This window comes from Rhineura floridana, chromosome 14 (genome assembly GCF_030035675.1).
Source record: "Rhineura floridana isolate rRhiFlo1 chromosome 14, rRhiFlo1.hap2, whole genome shotgun sequence".
Taxonomy (NCBI): domain Eukaryota; kingdom Metazoa; phylum Chordata; class Lepidosauria; order Squamata; family Rhineuridae; genus Rhineura; species Rhineura floridana.
The window spans coordinates 13,269,600-13,293,237 of NC_084493.1; the positions used below are offsets into that span (position 1 = coordinate 13,269,600).

General features: G+C 43.2%; 1 protein-coding gene across 2 annotated transcripts in view; it reads left to right on the forward strand.

Moving 5' to 3' along the window:
* PDE8A (phosphodiesterase 8A) overlaps positions 1–21,954 on the forward strand; it is a 184,396-nt gene extending 162,442 nt beyond the window's left edge. For both annotated transcript variants that reach the window (XM_061594909.1, XM_061594908.1), the window contains exons 13-22: positions 2,775–2,845; positions 4,424–4,588; positions 8,298–8,346; positions 9,817–9,952; positions 11,371–11,569; positions 12,028–12,245; positions 13,202–13,334; positions 18,103–18,270; positions 20,120–20,249; positions 20,920–21,954. In XM_061594909.1, the coding sequence (XP_061450893.1) occupies positions 2,775–2,845; positions 4,424–4,588; positions 8,298–8,346; positions 9,817–9,952; positions 11,371–11,569; positions 12,028–12,245; positions 13,202–13,334; positions 18,103–18,270; positions 20,120–20,249; positions 20,920–21,026 (1,376 nt within the window). In that variant the 3' untranslated portion in view covers positions 21,027–21,954. The remainder of the gene's footprint in view (positions 1–2,774; positions 2,846–4,423; positions 4,589–8,297; positions 8,347–9,816; positions 9,953–11,370; positions 11,570–12,027; positions 12,246–13,201; positions 13,335–18,102; positions 18,271–20,119; positions 20,250–20,919) is intronic.
* Positions 21,955–23,638: the final 1,684 nt, after the last annotated feature.

Sequence of the window (23,638 nt, forward strand, 5' to 3'; positions counted from 1 at the left end):
GGGAATTGTTATGAAGAAGATGGAAAATGTGGATGCTTAATTAGACATCTCATAAGCATTCAGCGGTCCTGGCTGCAGTATTCAGAGCCACAATAGACATGAACGAGCAGCCTTCCATGGGGAGGTTTTGGGGTCTCCTCTTTACATTTAAAGGAGCGTGCCAGTGTGGAGGAGAGACCAGAAATCCACTCCCCTATTTTGTCTTGTCTTGCTGTGACACAGGTTTCTTCCAGCTTGAGTCCAATGTGGGAAGTGAAGCACGCTGGGAGAAAATTGCTAGGGCTAGCGGGAATCAGTTTCATGCCCCTCCCCATCTGCTCCCTTCACTTAAAAGGTAGACCCCCACCCTCATTTTGTGGCTATATTCACACTAAGCTGAGGTTTATTGTGACAGGAAGGAGTCCAGGCTTCCCTCACCTCTCCTTCTCTGGTATGGCTGCGAGGATGAGTTTGGAAGCTTTCATTTTCAATTAACTGCTGTTTAGCACTGTGTCCATCCAAACTCTAAACTGTGGTTAATCTCTTTTTTTTTTTACAATAATTTTTATTCAAATTTTCATAAAACATAGAAAACAAAATCATAAAACATTCAAAGACAAAAAACAAAACAAAACAAAAATGATTAAACAAAAAAAAAATAAAATGTTGACTTCCCATTTGTCACATATCAAATCAGTTATAGGTCTACAATATATAACAATCCTGTCTCTTAAATCATATTATAAAATCATTTTCCTCCAGTAGTTATCTTAATTAATCATCAAATCTCATAAACATTACTTTATTCTTTCCACAAAAAGTCAAAGAGAGGTTTCAATTCTTTAAGAAATATATCTATCAATTTTTCTCCAAATAAACATGTCAATTAATCCATCTCGTTAATAATTATAATAATCTTATTGTCATAACCATAGTCCAAATAAACATTTCGATTAATCCATCTCATCAGAATCTGTTAGGTCCAATAATTTCAATAGCCATTATTCCATTATCCCTATTAGTTCCATCTTCCATCTTCAATAGTCCTGTTAAGTCCAGTAATTTCAGTGTCCAATCTTCCATTATCAGTATTCCATAATAATCTTGCTGTTGTAACCATAGTCATATAATAAGAGTCTGATGGGAATTTCCTCTATCCCAAATATTTTCTTGCCATCCATTCTGAATAAGTTGCTGAAATACTGTTGTAAAGTCATATCTGTGTTCTTCTTTTTTACAAAATGCACTGGCTCATCTCTTAAGAGTTTTTACATTGTCACATGGCTGCAGTTAATTCCATGGATTTTCTCTATATCAAGCTCCATCACATCATTCCAGTCCAGAAGATTATCCAAGCCATTGATAACTTTATCTCTAATATCTTCATTAATTTCTTCAGAGATAACATTAAATTCCAAACAGTAGATTTTATTTCTAAAATCCATAAACTCCAGATCTTTTTCCAATTCCACATTTGTTCCAATCTCCAGGGCTTGTATCTTCCCTTTATTTTTTCTTTTCTCATCTCTGATCTCATTCTCCTCTCTCACAGGATCCCCTATTTCTTTAAGCTCCTGCGTCATTTTGCTCAGTTCAATTTTCAGCTCCTTACTACCCTGTCTCAGGGTTTGTTTCGTTATCTCAATCTCATCCATTATTTTCTGAAACATAATTACTTCCAGATTCTCAGCCACTTTCTTGATTGCCATTTTTAAAACCACGAAAACAAAGCAAAACAAAAATAAAGAAGAACCACTTCTTATTTCAGCAACAATTGGGTTAATATTCCAGGCTTGATGACATCACAGTATAAACAGCAACCTGCCTTATCTCTCTATGTTCAAGAATGCAAAACAAATTTAGTTCCCAGCATCAAAACAGTTAGTGGCGTCGTGAAGAAGCAGATTCGTCAAAATAAAATAGACCAAAAAGAGAATAGTCCCAGACAATATAATATTCCTCGGAATAGAAATCAGGAATAGAAATCCCTCTTCTGTTTATTATCTTTAGAATGCACTTCCAGGACAGCTTTTTGTGACAGAAACAGAGATAAGCTGTTAATTTCGTGAATAACAGAGAAGAGCTATATCTCACCCAGAAGTTGTCCAAAGCCGATCAATCTGACAAATCTCCTTTTGCTGCAACAATTTAAACCAAGTAAAAAAAATAATAGAAAGAAGGGTGCTTGCCTGTTAGTCCGTTCTCTCTTTAAAGAAAAGATAAACGTATCGCTTAAGCAGATAGAGCTTGTTAGGAAGTCCGTCCGGCATTGTTGGCTGGACCTTATCTCATAAATTAATGAAATCCAGTCCTCCCAACAAAAACAGGCTTTTGAGGTTGATCTCTACGTTTCTCCCTGCCCGGGAGAAATTTCATCAGTCAAAAAAAAAAAATGTTCTGACTGATTTATATCTGAATAAGCTTCTTTTGAGGCGGGAACCCGTCCCAAAAGCAGGCACAAGCGAAGTCACCCTTCCCGGAAGTCCTAAACTGTGGTTAATCTCAACTATGGTTTGCTTGAAACAAGTAAAGGTCATGAACCATTGGCTGGATGGTGTCTTGTTTCAAGCTAGCCATAATTAAGAATAGCCACAGTTTGTCAGGTTTTGACAACATAACAAACTGTGGCTAATTGAAAATGGAAACCAAAGGCTTTTTCATTGTGCTTTTTATTGTGTGTTTTTTAAAATTATATAAGCTGCTGTGGGGACCTGCTGACTGAAAACTGGGACATCTGTCTGTCTTTTGATAGGCTACCACCATCCACTAATTTTATTCCACCTTTTTCTGCATAGGCAGTTCACAGAGAAGGCACTCGTCTATGGCCAGGATACATTCCATGACTATTGAAGCACCTATTACCAAGGTCAGATACCACAGTTTAAGTTTGTTTCAATCCAATGACTATAATTATTCTGAAGAGTTTGCTGTTTCCCTTTATAAAACTACCATGCTCTTACACGGGCCCCATACGCTTGCATGGGCTTGCACAGGAGAGTACCCTGATTTATCTATCAATATGCAGTCAAAGCCTGTGTAGAAGTAATGGGAAATCATGGTGTCCTGTCCTGGTCCTGGCAAGGAGTTCATGCAGTATGATGGAGCAAGGCCAATTGGTGGTTGCAGTACCACAGACAGTTCCAAGTGTGCAACGTGCTCCAAGTGCTGGAGGTGAACTGAGGCCTTCTGAGCTTCTGCCTCCAGTTCACTGCTCTTATGCTCTGTCCCCTTTGAACTGCAGAGCCTTAGAAGGCCAACCCCCTGGATTGAGAATGAGCTATTCTCCTGTATTCCATGGGCTCCTGCCTGGTGCACTTCCTGCACTGCTGAACCAGCAATTTAGCGCAGGAAGTACACAATTCCTCAGAGTCAGGGGAAGGTGTCCGTGAGGATCCCCAGTGCTATGGGACCCAGTGCATCCGTTTCTTGCCTGCCAGCCTCGGGTTCAGTGAGCCCCTGATCACGAACATTAGCCTCAGAGCCAGGAACCTCATCCAGATCTGTAATCTCTTACTTGGCTGGCTTATCATGCTCCTCCAGCTGTAAGGTTCCCAGGACCATGACTCCTGGTTTCCTGCTGCAAGAGCAAGCCTGCATGAGCCACAGATGTGTGCCCTTTTGCCCTCTTTTGCAAGTGGAAAATGAGCCACTTTAACAGTTACATTCCTGTATATCAGGTGTGAGGAACCTTTAGCCCTCCCATTGTTCCTGGCCTCTGGCCATGCTTGCTAGGGCTAATGCGAATTGTAGTTCAGCAACATTTGAAGGGCCAAAGACTCCCCATTCCTGCTGTATGCTAACCACCAGTTAATCACTCAGTTTTCCGCTAGGCTGGCCATTTTTTTTCCTAACCAGAAGCCAAGGACTTTGGCTCTAACATTTCTATAAATTGGACAGTCAAAGAGAGGTTAATGTGGTTAATCTTAATTACGGTTTACTGAAACATGCCAGCTTCATAAACCACAGTTTGAAGTTGGCTTGTTATGATAAACCATAGGTAAGACGAAACACACTTTGTCTGAGTTTGGCATAATGCTAAACTACTGTTAATAAGAAATGGAAGCAAAAGCTTCTGACCTTGCAGGTGCATCAAGGTGGAGATCCCAAGGCAGATTCACACAACTCCAAGCCAGTATTCCTCAACCTGGTGCCCTCAAGATATTTTGGGCTACAACTCTTATCATCCCTGTCCATTGGCTATGCTAGCTGGGGCTGACGGGAGTTGTAGTCCAAAACAACTGGAGGGCACCATGTTGGGGGGCGCTGCTGTAAACCATAGTTTGGCATTACATCCAAATGAGGTCAGTGTAGACAATACTGAACTAGATGGACTATTGGTCTTTGACACTGTAACACAGCTCTGTACTTTCCTGTGGTTTTAACAGTAAACTTTGACTTCTTGAATTACTCCTTGGAATCTATAGATATCTTTCCTTCAACCTAGGTAATAAATATTATCAATGCTGCACAAGAAAGTAGTCCCATGCCAGTCGCTGAAGCTTTAGATCGAGTTCTGGAGATTCTGAGGACCACCGAATTGTACTCTCCACAGCTTGGGACTAAAGATGAAGACCCACATACAAGTGACCTTGTTGGAGGTTTGATGACAGTAAGTCGAATCTGGTTCTTGATGTATGTTGTTCGAACCTTAAATGAGCCAGTGTGGTAGGGTGTGGTATATATATATATTTTTTTTTTTTAAAAAAACTGTATTCTGGGGAACCCTGGGCCCCTAATCCCCTCACAGAGGTACAATTTTCAGAGTGGTTTAATAATCAATCTCTTTTCCCAAGGAACTCTGGGAATTGTAGGTCTGTGAGGGGAACAGGGGTCTCCTAACAACTCTCAGCATCTTCAACAACAGTTACCAGGATTCTTTGGGGGAAGCCGTGATTGTTTAAAGTGGCATCATCGTGCTTGAAATATATAGTGCAGTTGGGGTTTAAGTATCAATTAATTCCACTTTGGGCAGCTCTGCTCTCCTGCTTTAGAAGCTGTGTTAAAACCCCTGATCTGGTGTGCTTCCAGAATGTATTTGCACTTGCATGTGCAGGTATTTGTTTGTTTAAAAGCATTTACAAACCACTTACTACTTCAAGTATCTTTAAATGGTTTACCAGTCTAAAAAAACAGTACATTATTAAAACAAAAATGCAACCTAAAACCAACAAAACAGCAGTATAAAAACACATAAAAGCAAATTAAACAGGGATTCAGAAGGTTTAAACACATAAAGCAGGGTCCAGTCTTATGGGTCAGAGAAAACTTATTCCCAGTGTGTGCACAGGAAGTGCTATAGGTCAGGGGTTCCCAAACTTTTTTCTCCATCGGCCACTTGAAAATTGCTGATCATCTTGGGAGACCATTTCATCATTTTAGCTTCTAGTGATAGTTCTGGTTTAATTTGTTCCAACACCCAATTATTTCTCTTTTTCGCAGTCCATGGTATCTGCAAAACTCTCCTCGAACACCACATTTCAAATGAGTTGATTGGTAAAGAAATTGCTTTTCATGGTACTGGATCAAGGTTGTTGATTCTGAACGGTGTCCGACAGCTTTTGTTTTGCAGCCCTGTATTTTGAAGGAAGTGTCACGCCACTGTTAAGAATCAGGCAGGCGTCCCCTCTAAGTCACAGAGCTCCAGACTAATTTATTTATTGTTCTGAAAATAGAAGCCAGATGCAGATGCAGGCCAGCTGTAGCCTCCTGCTTGACTGTGTTACCTTTACACTCAGCTTGAAACATCACATGTCTAAAGGTTGGATCCAGTTGCAGTTGAAATCGATAGGGCTTAACGTCGGTCTTGACTCATTTAAGCCCCATTGACTTCAATGGGACCTGAGTGCAGAAGCAGTTCCTCCAGTGGGGCGGAGTGCTAGCTTCCTGGCAGCAGCGTTGCTGCTGCTTACTGGGAGGAGGAGTGGCAGGGTGGGCGGTGCTGTGCAGGTGCACTGGTGGGGCCAATCCAGCACTCCTGCTGGTGCACTCAAACCGCACCGCCATCCCTGTTGCCTTGCTCCTCACCCTTTAGGAACATAAGAAGGCAACCATTTCTGCTCCGGCCTGTATTCATCACAACTGATGCTGTTTCCGTTCCTGCTGTACTTCACTTTTCACCAAATATTATGTTATCCATCTTTCTGTCCACTATCTAAAGTGTACAAAACTATGTCACTATACATGTAACACTTGTTTCAATGTAAAGGGAGCATAAGAACATCAGAGAAGCCGGCTGGATCAGGCCATTGGCCCTTCTAGTCCAGCTTTCTGTTCTGACAGTGGCCAATCAGATGCCCGTGGGAAGCCCCCAAGCAGGACCTGAGTGCAACAGCACTCTGCCCTCTTGCAGTGCCCAGCAACTGATATTCAGAGGCATACCATTCAGAAGTGGAACATAGCCATCATGGCTAGTAGCCACTGATCACCTGATCCTCCCTGAATTTGTCCAGTGCTCTTTTGAAGCCACCCTAATTGGTGGCCAGTCACTGCCTCTTGTGGGAGCTAATTCCATAGTTTAACTACATTCTGAGTGAAGAAGTACTTACTTTTGTCTGTCCTGAACCTTCTAATATTCTGCTTCAAAGCATTTCTTGCATGGGGGAAAATTGCACAGGTCAGCATACTTGGAGTGCAATGGATGAGCCTCACCCTAGGAGAACGTCTTTCATGATCAAGATATCAGATGCAATGTAAAAAACCGCAATCCCATCATTAATTCCATATTGTTTACAGACTTGAAAACAACAGTGATGTGAACGAATGCTGATTGCATTCGCTTGACTTATTTCCGTTCCTGACCGCAGATGAACATGTGAACTGCAGCAATTTCTTACTTCCTTTTACTTTATCATCAGAATTCTCCAACGTCCCTTTCCAATAAGCGGTAGTGACCTCACTGCCAGGAAGCCTTTGTTGCAGCTCCGCCCCATTGGGCAAGCCGCTTTTGCCGAAGTGTGACTAACTTGGGCTGGAGTATGGCTGTGATTGATTATGTATCTCATAAATTTGTATACTGCTTTTCAACAAAAACATTTTTTTTCCAAAGCAATCCTGGACAGTTAGATGCACAGGTGGAGGGGAAGTGCAGACACATCCAAAGATATTCTGAAATGTTTTTATAGCAGCTGATGACCTGATCCAGAAGGACTCTTTTTAGGTCTTCTTTTAAACACGTTAAACAAAGGATTGGCCATGCGAGCTTCTCCGGTCAAGGAACTGTAATTATGGTTTTGGGAGTGTTTTTAACTGTTTTTAGAATGCTTTTCTTTTGTGGTGTAAATCTGTTTTGATGATGAGTTTGCTGCCCGGGCTCCTTCGTGAGGAAGGGCAGGATATAAATTCAAATTATCATCATCTCCTCTCCAAGATGCCATTGAACTCTAGCTCACATCAGACCCAGCCAGCATGGGCAATGGTAAAGGACAGTGAGAATTGTCATCCAACATCTGGAGGGCCCAAGGGCTCTCAGAGCATTTTAAAGACTGGAGAGGAGGGAATATGAAAGGAAGCATTCATTCAGGGCTCAGTCCATTTAGGGCATCTATTACATTTATATCCTACCTTTTCTGCAAGGAGCTCATACAAGCATGGTTCTGCCCCTCCTGATTTTATCCTTACAACAACCCTGTGCGGTAGGTTAGATAGGTTCAGTGTTCAAGCTTCTTGAATTGTACCCATAAATCAGCCGATAACAACCATTGTTCTTTGAGGACCGGTGAAATGTGGTCAGTTCAATCAGCCTTAGTATGAAGTCTGGCTGCTATAGTCTGGACCCTCTGTATGGGATGTATCCAAGTAAGCTTTACTTGGCGTAGCCCCATTAAAATTAATGGAGGGCATGTCTCTTAATTTCATTAGATCTACTCTGGGTATGACTAACATGAGATACAACCCAACATTCCAAGCACATTCACGCTATACATTTATTCTACTGTTATTCCACCTTAAACCCTCATGGTTTCGCCCAAAGAATCCTGGGAATTTAGTTTGTGAAGGGTGAAGAGAGTTGTTAGGAAACTTCTGTTCCCCCCATAGAGCTATAGTTCCCAGAGTTCTCTAAGAAAAGGGGCTGACTGTTAAATCTCTCCAATAATTATAGTTCTGTGAGGGCAACAAGGATCTTCTAACAACTCTCAGTACCTTTCACAAACTACCCTTCCCAGGATTGCCTGGGGGAAGCCATGATGGCTTAAAGTGGTATAATAGTGGAATAAATGTATGGAGTGATTGTGGTCTTATTCTCTTGTACATCTGGAACAGTAAATATAAAAGGGTCTCCCTTTTTATCCATTTATTGTTTTTAATTCTCTCTTAAATAGGATGGCCTACGAAGATTATCAGGGAATGAGTATATATTATCAGCAAAACGTAAGTCTTCCCATCATATAAAATAGGGTTTTCTAACCTGTACTACAATTGGTGATCTTCCTTAACTTTAGTCATGAATAAAGCCCAGCCAAAGATTACTTTAAGCAAAGGATTTATGCACAGTTTATTGTGAAATTACTGCTATTAGGAAGTTGTCACAAAATAGGAAGTTATTACAAAAAGCTTATGGATGTGTATTATTTTAAATCTGCATTGCAATGCCGGGCATTTATTTATTTGTCACTTGAAGCACGTGTACCTGAGAAGAAGAGATTTGCCAGCATGCTCACAATCTAATAGACATGACACGAAAGTAAAGAGGGATGGGAAGGAAAGAGAAAAGGAAGTACATGCAGATACCAATTCTTGAGGTTACATAATCTCAGCTGTTCACAATGTATACAATAAGGACAACACGGTGCCCATGGGCGCAGTGGCACCCTTGTGATTTTCCCCTGGGCGCTCCCACAAAGCCTCTGAATCCTCCATTCCCAGCCCGCTTTGCTTTTGAAAAGTACATAGAGATGAAGGAGGAAGTTGGAAGGGTGACATTCTTTCCCACTTCATCTTTCAGCTCTATGTGCATTTCAAGGCTCAGATTCATTCTGCTGGATCTGACATTTATCCAGATCTCGTGGGAAAGCAGTCTAATTAATTATTATTCTGCATTACATTTATCCCTTCTTACCTTAAAAAAGTCTCAAAGCGACTTACAAGATAAAATGCAACCATTAAAAACAATTCAAACCAGAAAATTTAAAACAGCGTATAATACAAAATACTAAATTGCTCATCCAATAACACAATAAGGACAAGTCCTATTCACCCCTATGAAAGATGAGCAGCACCATAGAGGCCAGCTTAGTTACCAAAGGCCTGCATGAATAAAAAGGCCTTAGTCTGGCACCTAAAAACTGTTAATGATACCATTAGATGTGTTTCCTTGAGAAGATCATTCCACAGACGGAGCCACCACTGAAAAGGCCTGTTCTTGTGTAGCTACCCTCCATACCTGCCTTGGGTGAGGCACGCAGAGAAGGGCTTTTGTGCACACTTTCTCTCTAATGGTCTCTTGGGGGGGTGAGGGCTGAAGCAGAGAAGCAGGGAGATAAATTATCAGAGGAGGTGGTACCCATGGCACTCACTCCAAAATCCAAGTGTGCCCAGAGGCCTCTAAAAGGTTAATAACCCCGTGCAACTTCTACACAAACAGAACCTAGCAGCGCTTAACTCTCCTGGTTGATGGATGGGTCCAGAGGATGCTCCTCTTCAACTCTTCAGTCCAAGGGCAATGGTTATTTCATGTATGGAGGAGGGAAGCTAGTTCCCTGCAGATGCTTCTTCTCTGGCTGATGTTCTTTTGAGCAGATAGGGGGGTGCAACCTCTCAGTGCCGCTTGATCCCCTGGCTGACGGCCGAGGCCAGAGCACGCTTTGTGAAACTTCTCTCCCTGTGTATTTCCTCCTATAGAAACTCATCAGGGTCCAGGCAGTTTAATCTCGCCCATCTCCCTTAACGACATACCACCACAGATCGCACAAGCCATGGAGAACGAAGAATACTGGGACTTCAACATCTTTGAATTGGAAGCAGCGACCCATAAAAGGTTTGTTAGGAAACAAACAAAAAGCATGCTCTAGAGGCAGCAAGAGCTGCATTGCTCTTTTAGACCGTTCTCCCTCCAAAAAGCCTAAGACAGTATGCCTGTCCCTGTGTTGTTGTTTTTCCCCTCTCAACAGCCCTGTGAGGTAGGGTTGGGCTAAAAGAATAGCTACCATTTCAGGAATACTTTGTGATCAAATATTAAATGCTAGAAGAAGGCATAACTCTAAGCTGGATTGCTATAATAAACAATCTGGAACCAAAAATGTGATGTTTAGAGTGCCTTGAAAGCCCTGGCCAACACCAGTAAAGGGGCCTCTTGCACCGCTGAGATCCCTGTTTTGCCTCTTCTTTCCATCTAGAATAAGCACTTCCTGCTTTGGCTTAATCTGGTGTGCCAGATACATATTGCCAAAGGCTGATACTGCCCAGAGCACTTTGGTGCTTGAGGCCGAAGTGCCAGCTGGCATCTCCCTACCCCCACATCGTGGCAGGAATGTAAGAATATTTAAAAATTTACAGCAGGGGCTCCCAAACTGTGGTTTGCTGTCCACCAGTGGTCCACAAGCTTCATTCAGGTGGCCCATGGCACGTCTGTGGATTTGTGGTTGATAACGGGAGATTGGCACATCCATCGCATTCCATATTCACATTGATTTTTAATTGCATTTTTATGGCCGCTTTTTTGCTACGGAATTCAAATGGTAAAACAACAAAAATACAATATACAAGAAATAAAAGCAGCCATAAAAATGCAATCAGAAATCATGCAGCATCGAGCACAGCATGTTCCAACTGCTACAACAGGCGGGGGGGGGGAATCACGGAATGGTCCACCAAGCCCCTCAGTGAATTTCAAGTGGTCCATGAGGAAAAGAGTCCAGGAACCAATGATTTACAGTGTTTACAGTCTTCCAACTCAGACAGGCAGCCTCCCCCTGCCTAATGGGAGGGCAGGCCTTGTCCCAGGGAGATCTGGCAGTATTTCATAGGCCAGATTTTGCTTGCAGGCCCTCCGCAGTTAGTGCCTACCCTAAAGTTGGCCCTTTGCCAGCTCTGGTGCAGTGGAAGTTTTGTTTCAGGATTGTTACATTATTTTGCGTGAACAGCGGCATTTATCTTGTTATTTCTGCTTTTCAAACAACTTGACAGAGGCTGGTATCATAATCCACCTTCGCTGTCAGAGGCAGTATGATTCTGAATGCCATTTGCTGGGAATGGCAAGTGAGGAGAATGCCTTTGTGCTCAGGTCCTGCTTGTGGGCTCCCCCTGGGAGCGTCTGATTAGCCACTGTGAGAACAGGCTGCCGGACTAGATAGGCCGCTGGTCTGACCCAGCGGGGCTGTTACGCTATTATTTGCCAGTTGTTGTTTTCCTTCCAGTGCAATTTTGCCGAGCTTCTCTCTTTCCGTTTACCTCCAGGCCTTTGGTTTATCTCGGTCTCAAAATGTTTGCCCGCTTTCGGATCTGCGAGTTCCTAAATTGCTCGGAGTCGACGCTGCGGTCGTGGTTGCAAGTGATCGAAGCCAATTACCACTCGTCCAACTCCTACCACAACTCGACTCACTCTGCCGACGTGCTGCATGCCACAGCCTATTTCCTTTCTAAAGAAAGGGTCAAAGTAAGTACAGCCTTGCAGGAGAGAGGTGGAATAAAGGGAACCAGTGTTGGCAGGGGGTCCATTGGGACTGGTAGGCTGGAAGGCACAGAGCCCAACAGTAGGTGGAGCCAGACCCAAAGGCACGCAGAGCCAACTCATTCTGTTCCCCTTCCCCATTCGCCTCATACAGCTACTGTTCCCAGAGTGGTTTAACTATCAATCCTTCTTCCCAGGGAACTCTGGCAAGTGTCGCTCTGTGAGGGGAATGAGGGTCTCCTAACAACTGTCAGCATTCTTAACAAACTGCAGTTCCTAAGATTTTGGGGGGGATGCCATGACCATTGAAAGTGGTATAATAGTGCTTTAAATGTATAGTGCAGATGGGGCAAAAGTGATACAAGTCCACTGTCGTATTTTCTGTGAGGGGAATGGTGTTCTTCTGGGAACCTTAAACAACCTTCTCATCGTCTTTTCCTCAGGAAACTTTGGATCCCATTGATGAAGTTGCTGCTCTGATTGCTGCCACGGTTCATGATGTGGATCACCCGGGCCGAACAAATTCCTTCCTGTGCAATGCAGGAAGTGAGCTTGCCATTTTGTACAACGACACAGCCGTGTTGGAGAGTCATCACGCAGCTTTGGCCTTCCAGATTACCACACGGGATGATAAATGCAATATTTTTAAAAACATGGAGCGGTGAGTTTTTTTTAAAAAAATAATAATAATGGTATCTGCCATGCTAAGCCCACAGTCCCTACACATCTTAAAACGACATTTAAACAAAAAAGGTGCAAGGCAATATACCAGAGAAGTATGGCATTGGAGAGCGATTTCCAAACGTCCTGTAGGAAGGATTGTGAGGCAGCTCCAATTCACTGTGGTGGCCCCTAAGTTGTGGAACTCTCTCCTCACCGAGGTGCATCTGGCAACCTGGTTGTACAGTTTTAGGCAGACACTGTCGATGCGCCTCTTTACCCTGGCCTTTTGACACCTGAGACATGTAGTTTTAGGACCCACCCTATTTTGGGATTTTAGGTGGTTTTTAAATTGTATTTAATGTTATATCCTAAAATGGTTGTAACCCCCTCGGTGACCTTTGGGTGAGGGGTGGGTAATAAATGACGAGGATGAAGATGAAGATAACAACAATAAGTGGTGCCGAGTGATGGTTTGAGTCAATTCTGTTTCCTCTGTTGCTGTTGTAACAAGGTTAAAAATCTAAATCTGGAGATTTAGTTAAAAGGAAAATCCATTTCAAGTCAAATCAGTTGGTTAAGTGGCTCAAAAGACGGGAGAGGGATTAATGGACTGACATTTCTTCCATTGATTGGCAGCCCTGGTAGACAATAAAAGTCATGTAAACAATAAAAGGAAGCTGCCTTACACTGAGTCAGACCCTTGGTCCATCTATCTCAGTATTGTCTACACTGACTGGCAGCAGCTCCCCAGTTTTTGAGGCAAGAGTCTCTCCCAGCCTTACCTGGAGATGCCAAGGATCGAACCTGGGGCCTTTTGCATGCAAGGCAGGCGCTCTGCCACTGAGCTACGGCCCATTCCGATTCTTCCCAAGTTTTTAATCAGAAAGTCAGCTGGACTGGATGGCCTTCAGCCAAGTCAGCCCATGCATTTCCCACCTTCCCTTCTTTACGCAGGAATGAATACCGAACCCTCCGGCAAGCTATTATCGACATGGTCCTGGCCACAGAAATGACCAAGCACTTTGAGCACGTCAACAAGTTTGTCAACAGCATCAACAAGCCGTTGGCTGCCCTGGAAGAGAACGGGGTAAGCAGATCTTCAGGGGAGCTGAGGAGAAGTGAAAGTTGTGGGGGGATCTTACTTTCCTTCCTTGGGAATTAATTGCCCTGTACATTTCAAAATGGAGGGCTCCTCAGCAGGAGCAGGATGACATCTAGGGGAAGCTTTCACCTATGCATCTGTAAGGGTCTTCCCTGTATCCGGCTGAAGAGCAAGTGTGTTTTTGTACAAAATCAGATTTTAAAAAATTGTATTAACACAAACAAACACGCAAGGCAGGCACTTGGCACAATTTTCAGGGGACTAGACAGGTGGGGAATCACTGGGGTGAAACCACCCCACGTCTAATCTCCCTTGTGTGTGGAAGCTAGCCTCTTGTGTTATGTTCAAGTATATTTCTATGCTGCTTACAAAGGAATATGCCAAGGAAAATTCAAGCCAAAAAAACCCCAACCCTGCAACTTACAAAAATGTAAAACGACAAAATCTTAACTTTAAAAACAAAAACAAAACTAAAATACATCAATGTTCCTGCCAAAAGGCGGAGGTGACCCCAGAAAGATGACAGAGAGCAGAAGCAACTTTTCTTATAAGGGTCCAGGCAGAGGGCTTGGGCTGGGCAGGACAAGTGGGGTAGCTTTCTCTTTTATGGCCCCAGCACAGTCTCTCCCCTGCAGCCCTGTTGGTAAGAAGTCTTCCCTCTAAGAACATAGGAAGAGCTTGCTGGAGCAGACCAGCGGCCCATCTAGTCTAGCATCCTGTTCTCCCAGTGGCCAAACAGATGCCTATGGGAAGCCCGCAAGCAGGACCTGAGCGCAAGAGTACTCTCCCCTCCTGCACTTTCCAGGAACTGGTATTCAGAAGCATGCTGCCTCCAACATCAGGGTTAGTAGCCACTGATAGCCTTACCCTCCATGAATTTGTGTAATCCTCTTTTAAAGCCATCCACGTTGGTGGCCACCGCTGCCTCTTGTGGGAGCGAATTCGATAGTTTAACTACATTCTGTGTGAGGAAGGACTTTCTTTTGTCTGCCCTGAATCCTCCAGCGTTCAGCTTCATTGGATGTCCACGAGTTCTAGTGTTATGAGAGTGGAAGGAGAAGGTCTCTCTGTCCACCTTCTGCAGGCCATGCATAAATTTATACACTTCTATCATGTCGCCTCTTACTTGCCTTTCTCTAAACTAAAAAGCCCACAATGTTGTAATCTTTCCTCATAGGGGAGTGTTAGCTAAATGTAACGTGTTCTATTTCTGAATACATATAGAAAAGATTTTTATGCACACACTAAAAAAAAGGTAAGTGCGTGGAGCATTTCCCAACAGCCGAGAACCAATACACCACATTTGCCTCTGGGTCAGTATTTTTCATGCCTTTTTGTTACTATCATTTTTCTTCTCTGCATTACTTTCCCTTAAAGGTGCAGAATTTGGAGTCTCCTCTTGCCTTCCAGTTGCGATTCACTTGCATTTTTAATTCATTCACCCCTCCATCTGTCTTCCCCAGAAGCAACTGAAGGAATGGTTTCAAAATTTGGGGCTTTGTTGAGAATCTCCCAACAAGTAACTTGACGGTTCTGATTTTGTTGTGGTTTGACAGTTCACACACACTCCCTGCAGAAGGCACTTTCTCTCCTTGTAGAGAAAGACATGTGTGCTGGTGAAAGAGAAAAATGCTGGAAACGGAAGTCCCCAGCTACTCTGCTTGTCCTTTAATGTGTTTACTTTTGCATTGTGGGTTTAAGGCTTCCTCCGAGTTCGACGCCCTTTGTACACATCCGTGCAGGCGGCGGCTGTTTTTAACTTCTTTACAAAGGACTCCTTTGAGCTTCCCTTGAAATCTTTCCATTCATTCAGTGAAAAAAATTGGATCCGTCCCCAAATATTTTGAAAGCAGCGCAACGAGAACTGAAGCGCCAATTCCTTCGGTCATCCCAGCAGTTGGTCCTTGATGAACAATGGGGATTCCATTGAGGCACCATTTGAAGATCTGATCAAATGGTGATGCAGTGTCTAGGACCAGATTTTGGACGGCTGGGTTCTGTCATGCAGGATCAAAGCTTTTATGGTGGCTAAATTCTCTCCGTGGCGCAGAGTGGTAAGCGGCGGTAATGCAGCTGAAAGCTCTGCTCATGGCTGGAGTTCAATTCCAATGGAAGGAGGAAGTCAAATCTCCGGTAAAAGGGGTCGAGGTCCACTCAGCCTTCTATCCATCCGTGGTCGGTAAAATGAGTACCCGGCATATGCTGGGGGGTAAAGAAAGGCCGGGGAAGGAACTGGCAATCCCACCCTATATATACGGTCTGCCTAGTAAACGTCGCAAGACATCACCCCAAGAGTCGGAAACGACTCACACTATAAGTGCGGGGACACCTTTACCTTTTTAAATTAATCAAGAACAGCTGCCTTTGCTAATTCCCTACTCATTAGCACTATTTGAAATCATACTTTACCCCTATAGGCTTGCATGGGAAAGGGTGGGGGGAGAGCCATTCTGTAACCATTTCAATTTCTGAGTAAAAATAAAAAGTGCTGAAAAAGTATTTGAAGGGATAGGGATGGAAAGATCTGACAATTTTGCTTCTCTCGGTTTCTCATTTCACATAAATTCACTTCTGCTGCAAATTGCTATTTTTTTGAAAGTGCTCATGAAAATTCTTCAGCTTTTTAGTGCAAATTTCTCCTAATAAGTACGTTTGTATGCAGTGTTCACATGTTTGCAAGCAATTTCTTCTAACATAATGCATTTTTGCTAATAATATACTCTCATACACGAATATACTCTTTTTTATGTACACTTTCTCCTAATATATACATTTTTTGAATCATTAGTTGGAGAACTGGAGAAATTGCAAAATTTGGATAAGTGCAAATTTCAAAGCATGGCTTCTGTTTTTGTTATGATATTGTTTCAGAAAGTATAAATTTGATAGATTTGGCTTTAAATGCGAACTGAATCGATTTCTCCTCCACCCCTATGAAGGGATAACTTGCTGCTTTTAACAATTTTGTCTGTGATCTATATATGTGTGTGCGTGTGTTTCTTTCTGCATGTGTATATGAGAGCTTCATCGTCCGAAGGGATAGCCGTGCTGAAGCAAAAAACGGTCTGGCGATTGATTGATGGGTTGAGTTTATTTATATGCCACCTTTCCTTAGCGAGCTGTGCCCAAAGCAACGTACCACGAACATCCAAAATATCAAAATACAAAGCACTGGGGTAGGAGAGAGAAGACCGTTTACCAACTGTAACAAATAGGAGGAAAAAAATCAATTGTTTAGCAAATATAGAATAAATTCATTATTGCAGAAGGAAATAATGTAGACTTAAATACATAAATAAGTACGAAACAAAAAGAAAGCTAACTGATGACAGAGCTCAGGGTGCTGATTTTGCTGCACTTCAAAGAGCCTCAGCAGCCTGGCTTGATGCAGTTCTGAGGGGAGGGGTCCTCTCACCAGTCTAGAGGATTTACAGCTGGCTCCCTCGTCTCCCCTCCAGAAGAGCCTGACAGAGGCAAAAGGGAAGTGCCGGGGAGGGCAACAATGGCAAGTTGTCTTCTCCCCTAGTCTCCTGGAAATTCCAGCTGCTGGTCCAGGTCTTGCTGGGAGTGTTGTGGCATCTCATAGATGGAGATATTTACCGTCAGCCTCAGCTGGCAGATATACTCCATGATGGTAAATGGGATACTGCCCCACCGGTCTCAGTCTGCCCTCACTTGCCTTCTTTCTTACATCCATTACTTACATGTTGCCCATGTAGAACTCAGCGTGAAGAAGGGTGGAGACCAACCAGAATGTGTTGGCTCTGCTTGTCGTTGGCTCTGGCTCGGCCTGTCACTGGCTCTGGCTCCATCTGCTGTTGGCCTCTCTGCCTTCCGCCCTACCAGTCCCAGTGGGCACCAGCCACCATTGCACACAAGCACACACACAGGCATAGAGGGGGGAAACGTGTGGTCAAAAAGACATGAAATGTGAGAGGGACAAGCCCTGTTCAGGAATTATGTGGTTTCTTGACCTTTTGACCCTACTGTTCACACTGCTTCTCCTCCCCTCTCCTGACACATGTGTGTGTGTGTATCCGTGTATCCACTGGCTCCCAATTTGTTTCCGGGCCCAATTCAAAGTGCTAGTTCTGACCTTTAAAGCCCTAAATGGCCTTCGATCAATGTACCTGAGGGACCACTTACACCCATATGTACCTGCCTGGGATTTAAGATCATCTGCCTCTAGTCTCCTCTGTGTGCCTGGAATGAAAGATGTTAGACTGACAGGCACACAGGAGAGAGCCTTTTCAGCTGTGGCCCCCAAGCGTTGGAATACCCTACCCCAAGAAGCCCACTGTGCTCCCTCCCTGATGGTTTTCCAGAGACTTCTGAAAGTGATCTTGTTCCGAGGAGCCTTTGGGAGGAATTGGGGGTAGAGCCTGACACTAATTTTATGCCTTCTATGTTAATTTTTACCTCTGTAGTCCCTTCAGTACCACTCCCTATATATATAATATGTGTGTGTGTATAATTTTATTTACTTTTAATTGCATTTTATGTATGTTAATTTATTTTAATGTTTTGTGATCTTTATTGTGTACAATTTTTATTATGTACATGTTCGATTTTATTGCAAGCCATCCTGAGCGCCCTATTATAAAGAGCAGGATAGAAATAAATAAATAAATAGAATTCATCTGTATGAACACATCATGCATATAGTCCTTTAAACCCATTATGAAGCTGTTTGCATTTGAAGTTCCTGCACAGATGACGATGATGATAAGTGTTTGTAAACTGTTTTTATAAGGGTTCAAATGGAGATGGCGATTCTGTCAAAAACGTCCTTATGTCTCCTGAAAATCGGATCCTGATCAAGCGGATGCTAATTAAGTGTGCCGACGTTTCCAACCCATGTCGGCCCCTGGAGCAGTGTGTCGAGTGGGCAGGTCGCATCTCTGAGGAATATTTTGCACAGGTTGGTGAGATGTGGCTAGCTGGAGAAAGTACAACTGAATGTTGGTGATGATTTTCCTAGGAGGAAAAAGGTCTATGGAGGTGGACGGGTGTCGGTCTTCCACTTCACGTCTTCAAGATACGAGGAGGGAAAGCGTGTGATCGGCACACTTCATTTACTTTCCACATTTTTATCCCATTATGCAAATGTACATACAAAGCTGCTTTCTACCAGGTCACACCATTGGTCCATCTCCCAGAATAGCGTCCTCCTTGCTCTGAAACCACCCTCAAATGAGAGCATTCAACTTATGCATGCTCTCAGAGCCCCAAAACCTTGTCTTCCCTTTAAAGAGGTCTTAGTGAGTCCTTACATACCATACATTTAAAGCACATTTACCACCTCCCTTGGCAAAAGAATCCTGGAAACTGTAGTTTACTCTTCAGAGAACTACAGTTCCCAGCATCCTTTATTGGATGTAGGTACCACTCAGCCAGTAGCTTAAGGGGTTAATTCTGTTGTTGGTCTGGATGACAGCAGGCTCTGCTGGAGATTCTAGTCAGTTGGGAGTTAGCTGTCAGTGAAGAAGCCAGTTGAGATCTGACAACTGGAGGAGTTGGAGGGCAATGGAGTTCTAAAGGAAGTTTTTCCACTGTGTAGGTCTAAGCTCAGTAAGGCAAAGCTCTCTGTTTATTTCAACTCAACTTGTATACCCTGTTCTTGTTCAGTTTCACTCAGTAAAGCATTATCCGTTTCTTTTCTCTCTGGACAATGTTTGCGTTATTCCAGTTGCTCTGCTAACACTCTTAACAAACTACAGTTCCCAGGATTCTTTGGCAGAAGTCATGTGCTTTAAATGTATGGTGTGTATGCAGGCCCGGCTTCTAGCAGAGGAGGCTTAGGACTCTTCAATCAATCAATTGTTGAGCTGTCCCTGGGGTAATTGCAGAGCTCGGAAGAGTTACTTTTTTTAAACTACAGCTCCCATCAGCCCCAGCCAGCATGGCCACTGGATTAGGTTGATGGGAGTTGTAGTTCACAAAAAGTAACTTTTCCAAGCTCTGGAGAAATGTGCACAATTTCCTCCTTCCTTCCCTCTTCCCTCAACACCTGCTGCTGTAAGGGGTTTAGTTTCCCTGGCTCGCCACTGGGTTGTAGATCAGAAAGTGTTCTCTGTCGTTTCCTGCAACATCTCCCACACTGAGGCAACACTTTGTCTCTTCCTTCCGTATCTGTGCTGCTCCTGTGGCTGCTCTCTCCTCTGCAACTTTTTCCCTTCTTTATAGCGCGCCAAGGAGGAGAGAAGCACATCCCACACAATTGTGAGGCTCTGTGGAGACAGCGATTTCCATAGTTTAGCCATGAGCTACGTGAAGAAGTACTTTCTTTTAATGCCAGTCTCTTTAGCAATCCGTTGCATGACCAACGGTCAGTTCTCTGTGTTGTTGTTGTTTTAAATTGTCTGTATTTTATGGATTGAGTGCTTTAACGATCATCATTTTGACTGAAGGTTCATAAAATGAATCTTGGTTATGTGTTTGACTTTCCATCTGCTTTGGTATACTGCGGTTCTTTCTCAACCTTTGGATTCTCAGATGTTGCTGGACTACAGCTCCCATCAGCCCCAGCCAGCATGGCCCATGGTCAGGAATGATAAGGACTGTAGTCCGGCAATCTCTGGGGACCCAAAGTTTGGAAAAGGCTGGGATACTGCTTCTGGTGCCAGTCTTTTTTTTTTTAAGCCAAGAGCATATCTTATAAATGTTTAAATAAACGAATGAATATATAAGATCTCATTAACAATAATGTACAAAAGAGTCAAAAATTAGGTTTGTTTGGGTGCAGTTCCTTTTCTTTTCTTTTTTTACAGACGGACGAGGAGAAGAGACAAGGGCTGCCTGTTGTGATGCCTGTTTTCGACCGGAATACTTGTAGTATCCCCAAATCTCAAATATCATTCATTGATTATTTCATCACTGACATGTTTGATGCTTGGGATGGTAAGTAATCTCTTATCCTCTTAACAACTGCACAAAAGGCAGGCCAGATTATTGTCATATTTGCTTGGAACAATACTAGAAACCTGCAAGTTAAACCAAAAGCACAGGCTTCCAGGAATGACCTGCCATTTACAAGAGTATCCCAAACGCAAAACAGCAAGACAAAACAGAACAAGACTAGATACAGAACATTAGCTAAGCACTAAGGCAGCCTTTGCCAACCTGGTGCCCTCCAGATGTGTTGGACCATCAATATTCCCTAACCATTAGCCATCCTGTCTGGGGCTACTGGAAGTTTCTTTTCTTTATTATTTATTTATTTATTGGATTTATAGCCCGCTCTCCCAGTAGGAGCCCAGGGCGGCAACAACATCTGGAGGGCCACAGATTCCATGTGTGTGAAACTGAATAAATAGTACAGATACTACACTATCAGAGATAACGGAAATACTTTTTGACCCTCTTTGAAATATGTGAATGTTTCCTGTTGCACTTCCGTCTCTAGCATACAGTTCTTTCAGAGTTTTTGTAGTGGCCCAGCATTCTCGAGAGGGGCCAGCTAAAATCTCCTCCCTCTCCTCTCCTCCAGCTAGCATAACTAGCATGCAATATTCACAGCTGTCTGTGTATTTCCCAGGAGCATAAACATGTGGTTTACTTTCTTCTGTAGCGTTTGCAGACCTTCCAAATCTGATGCAGCACCTAGACAATAACTTCAAATACTGGAAGGGGCTGGATGACAGGAAGCTACGGACTCTCCGGCCACCACCCGAATAGCGAACAGGCCTCTCGGTGCTGTGAATGTTGTCCATCTGGAAGTGCTCCTACGAACTTGTGTTGGACAATGCATTTCCAGATTTGTTTTGGTCTCTTCAGTATTACAGTAAGGCCTTCCTGTACACAGCCTCGGAGAACTTGGGTGTTCTAAGAATGTCTTGAGGTCGGCGGTGAACTCTTGGCTAACTGCCATCTTGGGACTCTGTCTCAAGCAAGCCTTTCAAGTTGAATTACACTGGATTGCTACAGTGCCTGTACTGAAGAGGGTTTAATAGCAAAACGTTGGTTTTGTCTTGTTACTCGGCATTGTCTTCATGCCAGATTTCTGAAGCTTGAAGATAGCCTCCTCATTAAAAGAAACGATTTTAACACATTCATCGGATCCGCAAGTGAAGGTGAACAAACCCCATCAGCAGTAATGACTCAACAATTATGAGGATGGTTTGTGATGAGCACTTAAAAAAAAAAAAAGCTACATTGAACAATTAAATGTTTGACCCTTTATGAAGGATTTTTTTGATCTTCTGGAAAATGGACATAGCTCTATTTTTTCACATCACAGAAGGTGCAATCATTCACTTCTGAGCACTACTGAGAGCCAGTTCTCTTTAAAAGAAATTTAGTAGCAAATGTAAACAAACAAACCCAACCTGCGAAATTTTTTGAAGTTGATCGTTAGGCATCTTTGATTAAAATATGTTTTATTTATTTTGTTAGATGTTCAATATTTTCTATGACTTTCTAAAGACTTTAAAGCCAAAGCCAACTTTAGATGCATTACAGATTTACATGATTCATACTCGTTATGCATTTTATTTTCATAATGCAAAATGCTGTACAATGAGGATACATTTTTATTGCACTGTAAGGATAGATGTGTATGTTGAAATATTGTTCAATTTTATGTTAATTAAAATAAGTTTTTATTAAAGGCCTCATTGGGGAGCTGTAAAGTGAAATGAAATTTATAATATATTGTACTGCCACTAGGAGTGTGATCCTACACACACGGGCTTGGAACAGCCTTGAAAAGGGCCATAGCTCAGGCGTAGAGCATCTGCTTTGCATGCAGAAGGTCCCTGATTCAATCCCCAGCACCTCCAGGTACTGTTGGGAGAAACTTGCTGTCTAAAACCCTGGAGAGCCGCAGCCGGTCACTGTGGATAATACTTAGCTAGACGGACCAACAGTCTGACTCGGTATAAGGCAGCTTCCTATTTGTCATGTTCCAAGTGCACCACGTGTGCAGGGGCTTCCTTTTCTCTTCTATGAAGAAAAATGCTCTCTGCACACATAGAGATACCCTCTTAAGAGGGGCATTAGTCTGCTCAGAGAAAAGTATGGAAAAGTCTGCAGAGCTGTACATGGGTGCATCAGGGTCAGTGATCACAGACCAGAGAAGGCAGAGAGAGAGAGCCACACTGGAAGGGGATTCCGACAAACCCCTGTATGGGTTGAAATGCCTGTGAAGGGCTATGAGATCACGCTGGCAAGATCTGCTACCACCTTCTGCAACCCTGGTCAGCCACCCCCTTCACCTGCTGCTAGGGGTGTAAAAAGGCATCATTGTCCATTTTGCCTTGTATTCATCATATGCAGCACTGTTTCCATTCTGCTGCAGTTCATCTTCCACCAAAAATGTTCTTTGTCTCGCCTTCCGCTGTGACGAAATTGCGTAACTTACATGTGTAATTACATAAATGATGTAAATTGCATTGTCATTATGTTGTTCCATCCCATTCATTTCAATGCAAAGGAAACACATTGGGCTCCTACTGGGAGGAAGGGCAGGATAGAAGTATAATAAATAAATAAATAAATATAAATAAAACGATGCAAATGGGATGGAAAACATAATTACATATCATTTGCAGACTGAAAGCAACAACAGCAAATATTTATCATATTTGCTGGATTGATTTCTATTCCCAACATGGGACAAGTAAGCAAACACTGGCAATTTTTGCTCCCATTTCCATTTTCATCAGAATTCCTTGACCTTCTATCCTGTACAAACTGGCCTTACATATGTCCAGTGGTATGCATGTTTGGCCTCCTTACATGTCCACTGAATGCATGGCCAGTGGGGGAAGCTGGCAAGTGGGGCAAGGCTATCGCAACCCCACAGCCACTTCACTGGTGCTTTTAGCACACAAGGGGGTTGTCTGCTACCCAGATGTTTTTTTCTGTGGGCATAATCCACCACCCCACAACCTTGTGACTATGTTCGTGTAAAGATTACAGCACAGGGCTCTTTCCTCAGTCTCCTTCCCCAGCTGGCCTTTAGCTGTGCATGCGCCCCAGTACGCCAGCTTCTGCATGCAATGGGAGACACATGAGCACATCCCATATAGACATCCCTCTCGTCCCCATGGCTCTGGCCTGCAAATTACACCTGTCCATAGCATGAGTTCTGGAGAGGGAAGACTGGCCTGCTGCTTAGGACAAAAGTGGACAGAGGACTCTGTGTTGATTCTGATTCCCATCAGTGTATGTAGTGGGACCTGCAAGGGGATGCAGTGTGCCCTATTTTTATCATTAAAATTATTATAAGTATTTTTTTCTTGAGAGGGAATGATGTTAAAATGTGAGAGAACAACAATCACTTATCA